The sequence below is a fragment of the Geosmithia morbida genome, assembly GCF_012550715.1.
Source record: "Geosmithia morbida isolate 1262 chromosome Unknown scaffold_18, whole genome shotgun sequence".
Classification (NCBI taxonomy): Eukaryota; Fungi; Ascomycota; class Sordariomycetes; order Hypocreales; family Bionectriaceae; genus Geosmithia; species Geosmithia morbida.
Window position 1 is genome coordinate 422,626 of NW_023336205.1, and position 9,060 is coordinate 431,685.

A 9,060-nucleotide genomic window follows, 5' to 3' on the forward strand; every position below is an offset into this window, starting at 1 on the left:
TATTTCTTTCTAGTAGCTTCTTAGCTACCTCTTTATAGTTCTTCCCGCATCTTATCTCCAATTCCTATATCGTGCTTGTGATAATCTTTCTACTTCCTTAAACCTCGATTGAATCTTTCTTAATGATCTCCTAGTGTTATTCTTATGTATACTGATGTCATTCTTAGTTGTGGCTTGCTCTGGCTTGACACTTCCCTATCTGTCCTTTGTTCTTTGTCAGCACTTAACACTACAACCAGACTAATATATTTAAATTGAAATTTCGTTTAGAATTATAAAAGGTCTAATAAAGGAAAAGGACGAAGATAATAAAAAGGTCATAGTATATCATCACATAGCTTAGGTAAGCGGGATTCGACTATAAAACCAAGAACCTTAACACTACACAACACCTAACCTACCTTTATATATCAGTTAGTAGTGTTTGTAGTGCTTGTTTATATATGAACCTTACATTATCTAACGATCTCCTAATATCTCCTTACCAACTGATAACTTCGCTATTCTACTTATATAGTCTTGCTCTTTTGTCGATCTTAACAGTGTTATATCTAACACCGTCCCTGCTAAATTGTTACGGGACGAGCTCTGCTTTCCCGACCACTACAATGGTGGAAAGGTATGACCTAGGACTAAGAAAAGAACACCTAGAATCTTCCTTTAGGGATTCTTTGTTATGAGTTTCTCGTGGGTTTATAGTAAGGAAGTAAGGCAGACGTTTAATGTGTCATACTTTTTACTGTGTATTTCATCTATAGTTTAGGTAAATAGGATTCGACTATAATAACGTCGGAGCCGTCCCCCCTGACATAGACTTTTTCCACTCTAGAATGAATCACAGTATAGTAAGTCTCTTCTTCGAGTTACCATTCCTTCAACCCAATAGGCCCCGTGCATGTCCAATGCTTGTGGTTCAATCTATTGTTTTCGACCTCGTCGGCGATGGCGACGGCCATGTCCTCGTTGTAGATACCTCCGTGAATGCCGTCTTCTGCAGACCCGCACGCGTCATCCACATGTACTTCATAGTTCCCAGTACGGATGCCTAGGTTGACTTATAGTCAGTTTCAAGGTGATAGAGACATTATGGATGCTGCAAGAGAAAGAGGAAACTCACCCTTGTCGCGTAACTGCCAAGGAGGAGATAGAAAGCTCCACGGGGTATCTCTCACGCCCTCCCACATAGTCAAGGCCATGCGAGAGCACATGATCAGGCCGATGGTGTAGGGATCAGTCAATTTATCTTCCGCTGTGCGCAAAAAGTAATTGGCCAGCGGCCGGCTGAGCCACGAGATCCCTTTCCAAACGCGTTGCCGTTAGTAAATCCGACCAGGATGTGAAGGTGGTTTTCACTTACAACCGGGATTCTGACGAGTCGACCTTGCCCACTTGAAGAGACGGATGAAGGTGGCGAGTCCTCGCTGTGAATGATCGAACATGCGCGCTGCCATATACTCCAGGTGGACATCGGGCCATTGATACCTAGAGAAACCCGTCAGCCATCATCTCCCGACACCATCTAAGATGCATCGAACTTACCAATGATGGAATGCAAACAATTTATCGTCACATAGTTGTACCCCGTTCTTGTAGTACAGAGAGCCTGCACCTCCTAGACCGAAGTTGGAATGTTAGCAAGGGTTGCGACCAAATTCCGCTGCGCTGGTGAGATACTAACCAATGATGATGAATGGACCACGGAAGGAGGACTTCAGTATTGCCATTTTGATGTTACCGTGGCCTTCCACCCCAAGTCGGTAGACATCCTTCAGGTCATTTAGAGGTGGTCCGAACGCGGACACGACGGCGTCGAATCCTCCTTCGGAAAGAACAGAACTGAATGTCGCGGTGTCACTGAAATCAACCGCGATTGAGCTGTAGTCGCCGGTCTTAGGCCACGTACTAGGTGGCGACCGGGATATGCCGACAACCGAATGGTTTCGAGACAAAAGCTCATCGACGACACATTGTCCGCACTGCCCTTTGGGTCCAAGGACGCCGACCTTGAGAGGTTTAGACATGATGCAATGTGAAAGTTCTTCGTCCTAGTCAGTTTCACTTAGGAGGATCAGAAAGAATTAAGGTGGAGGGAGCAAATTCCATGACTTACCGGCGAATGGGTTTGATTTAAAGTAAAGGTGAGTCCTAAATCCGACAGCCTATCTGGAGTTACGACTGTACGTCTCCATGGTCAACGGTCTCCCCTTAATTTTGTACTCGTAACAAGCCCCGCTGGGGTTGGATAGGTCTCGCCATTTGACCATCAGCTACGGCGTAATATGCCGCTTAGATCGGCAGTCGAATGCCAGACTTAGTTAGGGCGGGGCACGGACGGGAGTTGTTTCCCGGACTGTTCTCGCTAACCATAATAGTCCGTCCTCCCGTCAATTCACTCGTCATGTATCATGGTCGTCGGCACCATACAAACAAGATGGCATAATTCCAAGGATGATTTCCGACGACTAGTCTCGACCGACCAGAGACCATGGTTCTCAGGGGATATTTAGGAAAGGTACTGTTACCCTAAGCAACAGTAAAGAAAAAGAACCAGTCATTATTAGTCCTGATACGTGGGCCTCTTAATGCCAAAATAATAAGGCGGTATATAGCTCTCAGCTACAATCAAAGAAAATCCGTGATGGGAAAAAGAAAGCTATGGAATATTGAGTTCATTCTAGCCATAGGGTACATAGTATTAAGACCGTGGATCCTCCAGCCACAGGGCATTCTTATTGCCCTCATACATTTCATCTAGGGTTGCCCGGTCAAAAAGCTCAAAAAGCCCAGGCATCAACGATGCGGCATCCACCTTCTTCTGCTCGATATCGAAGACTAGTGCTACGTGACCGGCACGGCCAGGGACCATCCAATGAACAAGATACAAACCGGTGCGGACCTCGCGCTGTCGATATGGAACCCCAATGTAGCGAGTCCCGTCGGGTTGACGAGGCACTGAAAAGTACACGTGTTTTTCGTCAAAGCTGATGCGATATTGCAGACCCGACGGGTAACTGTACGAGAATGTACGGCCGACCATACCCTGAGTCTCGGGTCCACCGATCCTGTCCGGAGGGTGCGGCGGCTGTCACCGGGGATATGCCTTTAGTATCATCCTCTGATATCTGGGAGGGAAGCGTACGGCATGGAAAACTCACCTCGGGAACATCAGTGATTGTGTTCTTCTCTGGAATCATTGTTGGGGGGCCTGCCACTGATGATGAGACTATAGTGAATATGGCGAGACGGTAGGAGGCTATCTTTCGTGGGCTGGTCTCGAACTGTTCTTAAAATGTCGGAAAGAAAGACTCGCTGTTCTATGATCAAAGCGGATGAGGCGATATTCACGTACATATATATGTGCAGGTCTGCCAGAGGATCCGCATGAAGACAGAGACTAGACGGGGCCGAACAAGCTGAGATACCGCAACGCTATTTGCGTTCTCGGCGGATTTGGGCGCCAGGGGGTTAGGGTCACATTGGTGGCCAGCACCATCTTTAATGGTGCTAGGTTGCCCGAGATCCAATAAAGTGGGTGTGGCACGAGTAATTTTTCCAGTAATTATGTTCTTGACACATGTTCGGAGTGGATGAGGCCTTACGGTTCAAATCCCTGGATGTCCGAACTATTTGTCCCGACTCGGTTTGCACGCAGCCACCCTGAAATGAGCTCGGATGCTATATTGATCGAGGCGGTGTGATGCAGCTAAAACCGTATTTCCGTGCAGCAGATATGTCGCGTGAGGTGCGAGGGTATCTATATCCGCGTCGGCCTACGTCCAAGCGGGGCAGGGGAGGTCTCTTCCAACCAGCCGCAAGTATTCTGACATTGCGTGTACAGTTAGACTTGCGTTACAGGTTAGATTCTTATTGATGTCAGGGCAATTGATCTCCCTACTGGTTCACTGCTTTTCTACAAGTACCATCAAAGTCACCTCCCCCCCGCACCAAGAATATGACGTATCAGTATTGGAGCGAGCTTCTTCTCTTCTCTCTATTTTGAATGTAACATGCATTGGGACAAGATTTCTGTGCTCACACCAGTGGAACCTTCACAACGTTCGTTTCGTATAGACCGTAACCGTTTCAGTACTCCTAGCTACAGTAGCTGGGATGTGACCTTACCTGTACCATTGCTGTAAGCAGCGTTCAAGCATGCTCGCCCCGGTCGATCAGGTATACATAGTTCGGATCATCTCGAAACTATCGGGCATTTGCAATGCATAAAAATCTCAGGCTTGCAGCCTGCTACCGGTTGCATGTACGATACGATCTCTCGTCAATGTCATTAAATAAATTATGGATCGTTACCTTCGCTTCAATGGTAGCAAGTGCCACGATCAGTGTCCCAGCCAGAGTACATGAGCTTCTATGTATTATTTATATTCCCGAGAACCTGATCTGAAGAGCCGCAATTAGCCTGATACAAAAGGTGGATTGTACGAGATGAAACCACTCAATCGTTAAGCGGATGACGTACGCCCAGTTTTCCTAATGTTAGGGTTCGGCATTACTTTGAAAGCCCCGGTTTTAGCCGTGTCTGCTCCAGTGTTATCGGACTATTATGTAATATCTATGTACAGTAATCCCTGGAAAGAGGCCACTCGAAAAGGCAAGCATCCCCCGGACAAAAAAGATTCTAGGTTTGTTAGTCTATCTCAATCATACCTGTTTTCTGTCCAGTAATAAATATCATACATATTCTGGCTCTCAGCATGTGGACCAATACACTCTTTACCCCGCTTCTTCATAGAATCAAACGCCTCTTCACTCATCTGATTCTGCTGTTTTTCATGGTACGATTTCCTAATGACCGATTAATTATATGAATTGAATATGAGAGATCGCACCCTTCTTCAGCTCTTTGCTGCTACTGCTGCTTCATTGGTGAACGCTACTCCTTCAAACAGCTGGGATCAGAGCGTAGATATCATCAATGGCAGTGTTCGCATCTACGGCGATGACGCTTATCCTGTCTTGTACCGCCGTGCCCTTCTCAACGATGCTCCCCGAGCCCGCTATCCTGGCTTCAAGCAGGAGACGTTGATCCTCAAGAATGGAACGGTTCGCCGTGAGGGTGCGAGGGCCTTGTCCTGCGACATTCGCTTTGAACGGGACCAACCCATGACCCTTCGCGATGGTACTGTCATCTACACTGATGTCTTCCGTCCGGTGGATTCCAACGCAAGCAACACCATTCCTGCCATCGTGGCCTGGAGTCCTTACGGCAAAGAAATTGGTGGACAGTGGCTGGACGACTTTCCCTACCGCGCCGGAGTCCCCCTGTCCCAAGTCTCTGAGCTCCAGAAATTCGAGGCTCCCGATCCAGCCTATTGGGTTTGCCAAGGATACGCCATTGTTAATCCTGATGCTCGTGGTGCCTATTCCTCCGATGGTAATATCACCTTCTGGGGTCGCCAGCTCGCTGAGGACGGTTACGACTTTATCGAGTGGGTGGCCGACCAAGACTGGAGCTCAGGAAAGGTCGGCATGTCTGGCAACTCTTGGCTCTCAGTCTCGCAGTGGTTCATCGCTGCTGAGCACCCTCCTCATCTGACCGCGATAGCGCCATGGGAGGGCCTGACTGACCTGTATCGCGACTCAACCAACCGTGGCGGTGTGCCCTCACCAGCCTTCCAGGAGGCGATACTTACTACGTTCGCTGGCAAGGCCTACGTAGAGGACAACGCCCGCAAGATCACCAGCGAGCCCTTTGTCAATATCTACTGGGAAGACAAAATAGCTCGTGTCGACCAGATCACCATCCCGGCTTACGTCGTAGCGAGTTACACGAACCCCGTGCACACGCGCGGCTCTTTCCAGGGATTTCGCGACATGAAGTCGACGGAGAAGTGGCTGAGAGTTCACAACACCTTTGAATGGCCCGACTATTACGAACCCGCTCATGTCGCCGAGCTCACCTCGTTTTTCGACTACTACCTGAAGGGCAAGGAGAACGGTTGGGCGGAGACGCCTCGTGTCCGCATCTCTGTACTTGACCCGGGCCATGAGGATGAGGTCAACCGCGTTGTAGCTGACTGGCCTGTTCCTGGATTGACCGGCAAGACTTTCTATCTCTCTGCCGACGGCTTAAGCGACACCCTGCCCTCCGATGCATCCTCCACCTCCTACGAGGTTGCCACCGACAGCGCCGCCGGCTCGGTCTCCTTTAGCTACTCTGCCACTGACCTTACCGAGATCATTGGGTACATAAAGGTCAAGCTCTGGGTAGAAGCGGACGGCTCTGACGACATGGACCTGGACATCACTATCCAGAAGACGGACAAGGATGGAAATTCATATCAAACAGTGACCGGCGGCATCATCTCCACTCAAGGCATCATCCGTGCTTCCATGCGTGCTCTCAACAAGCAACTGTCCACGGACTTCGAGCCATACCAGGCTTTCACCAGCGAGAGCTTGCTGACCCCTGGCGAGATCTATCCTTTGGAGGTCGGCCTCTGGCCCACAGCTCTCAGGATCCATCCCGGCGAGCACATTCTCCTCACTATTTCCGCTCACACACCCATCCCTGCTGACTTGGATCTTGGGTTCGGGTCCGCTCTGGAACATGTTCCCGCGGCGGGTGGCACCTTCTTGGAAGGGACCAACGTGAATCTTCAGGCGCTTGGTGGTTGCACGGACTGCAATCCTCCATACGTCAACGCGCAGCGAGTGACAACCCCTGTCAGCCGTAACAAGGGCAGTCACATCTTCCACTTTGGGGGTAAGTATGACAGCTACGTCCTCATGCCTCTTAATGTCTCTAGCTCTAGTACGAGCGAGCCGGCAGTACAATCGGGAAGAAATCTAAAGGATGAGTTGTGAATGAATCGGGCTTCATGCTAGGAACCACGGGGGAAATTATGCGGAAGTGGGGTGAAAGGACTCCGAAGTGGTACATAAGTAGTTGTTAACTCCGATTCCGTCAAGGAACAAAGCAAAGATCAATATACATATGCTGGTCACTTATGCCTTAACCGTTAGTATAAAATACCTACTTTATAACCTAAATGATAGTGATCTATTGAGTAGTGTAACGGTATGACTCTAACATTCTGACATCTTATTACGGCCCGTTATGCGACCTTTACGTATACCCTATAATTTTCTTACTCATCACTATCTTTCCTACTTATACATAATAAGAGCGATCACCTTAATCACCTAGCGATCGCAATAATCGCTCCCCACGATTATTATATCCCTTTAGCGATCGCCTAGTATATAGTCAACCTTATTTCTATAGCCTAGTCACTCTCTACCTAGCTATTAATACAATAGTTAACGCTTCTTTTAGAACCCTAGTTCCTTCTACAATTAGTACCTACGACTATAACTGCCTTATTGCTTAGTTAGACGCCCTAACGGCCTCGCTAATATAAAACCGACACTTCTCTAACTACCCTATAGTATAGAGTCGTACTAACCGTTATATATTAATAGCTCTTACTTAGACCGTTACTATATTAAACACTAAGCAATATCTAACACTATATCTTCTACTATACCTACGTCCTCTAATGTTAGGAATAATAGTAATAATACCTAAAAAGATCTAGGTAAAACCCTTAAGCTTAGGAGCCCTAGACCTTTCGATAGTACTAGAGGAGAACTCTAGGGATTTATTATATAACTTAAGACCTATTATAGGTTCTTTTATAATAAACTTAGGTTTGCCTATAATAAGGTCCTATACGCGGGAACTTGCCTAGAAGGACTAGCACTCTTATAGTTTAAACTAATTCTACGAGACTTCCTCGAGAAGGCTAGTAATAACTAAGATAATAAGACTAAAACTATCTTCGCTACCTTTAAGAGATTTAAGGAAGCTCTTAAGGACGCTTTTAGTAATATAGACGTTACTAGGGACGCTATATAGAAGATATAGTCTCTTAAATAGCGAGGATCTACCGCTAACTACGCCGCTATTTTTCGATAGATCGCTCTTAAGACTAAATAGGATAACGAACCCCTTATAAGTATCTTTTATTAAGGACTTAAGGAAGAAGTTAAGGACGAACCCTATAAGGAAAACACTCTTAATAGCCTCTCTAAGTATATCGCTATAGCTATTAGGATCGATACTTATTAATACGAACGATAAAAAGAACGATAAAATAAAAATCGTAACTAGGGACTAGTCTACGTTAATTAAGGAAACCGCTATAATAACTAAGCTAACTAAGGGAGACTACGACGCTACGCGAGTACCTCTTAAAGCGGAATAACCTATACTAGACCTATAGAACTAGATATAATGCGAGATAAGTTAAAGGAGACTTATTATAACTATAGAAAAAAGGGACACTACGCCTAAGAGTGTTAATAGAAGAAAAGAGAATAGAAACCTATATAGGAAGGAAAGCACCTTAATACCCTTACTAACTAAGTACGAAGTGGCGACGATACTACTACTAAAAAATATAAGCTCCTCTTATAGATAGTATACTACGATGACGGTTATATAATCTATATAAGCGATAAAGATAGAAGTAGATAGTACCTATAAAAGCTAAGAGGGAAGCGAGCCCTCGCCGTGATAGAGAGACGACCCGTTTAACGCGAAGACGCTACCTTAAACGAAGCAATTATTAAAGATAAACCTTAAGAATAGTCTATATTTAAAGAATTCGCTAACTATTCTATTTCTAACTCGATAGGAATAAATAAGGCTAAATAGTTCGAATAGGATACTAACGATCTAATAGAGGAGATCGAACTACTAGTCTAGAGTAGTAAAGAAAGAATAGGTAACTAGATCTTACGATAAGTAAACGAACTCTATAAACATTATATCTATAATAATAAAAGCACGATAGAAAGCCGAGTATTATATAAGATTAGTAAGATTTTCTAGACTACCGACCCCTATACCCTTGAAGGAATAAGAACTAGGGGATAGGACGAAATAAAATAATAATATATAAGGGATCGATACCTACTAAACTATATTTAAGAAATCGAGGACTCCCTAATAAAGGGACTAGGAGTTACCGATAGCGATAGAGCACCTACTTGCGTTTAGGGTTTAGGGTTTAGCTTAGGGTTAGGGTTAGGGTT

General features: G+C 45.9%; 3 protein-coding genes across 3 annotated transcripts; 1 reads left to right on the forward strand and 2 right to left on the reverse strand.

The window, feature by feature from the left end:
- Nucleotides 1–863: 863 nt before the first annotated feature.
- On the reverse strand, nt 864–2,021 carry GMORB2_3513 (uncharacterized protein; the record flags this gene model as incomplete). Its single annotated transcript, XM_035465489.1, has 5 exons — nt 864–1,045; nt 1,118–1,297; nt 1,358–1,482; nt 1,540–1,612; nt 1,679–2,021. 5 exons carry the CDS (start codon nt 2,019–2,021, stop codon nt 864–866), a joined length of 903 nt encoding a protein of 300 aa, XP_035318754.1.
- Nucleotides 2,022–2,695: 674 nt separating this feature from the next.
- On the reverse strand, nt 2,696–3,493 carry GMORB2_3514 (uncharacterized protein; the record flags this gene model as incomplete). Its single annotated transcript, XM_035465490.1, has 3 exons — nt 2,696–3,082; nt 3,156–3,257; nt 3,476–3,493. 3 exons carry the CDS (start codon nt 3,491–3,493, stop codon nt 2,696–2,698), a joined length of 507 nt encoding a protein of 168 aa, XP_035318755.1.
- A 1,340-nt stretch (nt 3,494–4,833) lies between these two features.
- On the forward strand, nt 4,834–6,825 carry GMORB2_3515 (uncharacterized protein; the record flags this gene model as incomplete). Its single annotated transcript, XM_035465491.1, has 1 exon — nt 4,834–6,825. The coding sequence occupies one exon, from the start codon at nt 4,834–4,836 to the stop codon at nt 6,823–6,825; it is 1,992 nt and encodes a 663-aa protein (XP_035318756.1).
- Between the last annotated feature and the right edge of the window lie 2,235 nt (nt 6,826–9,060).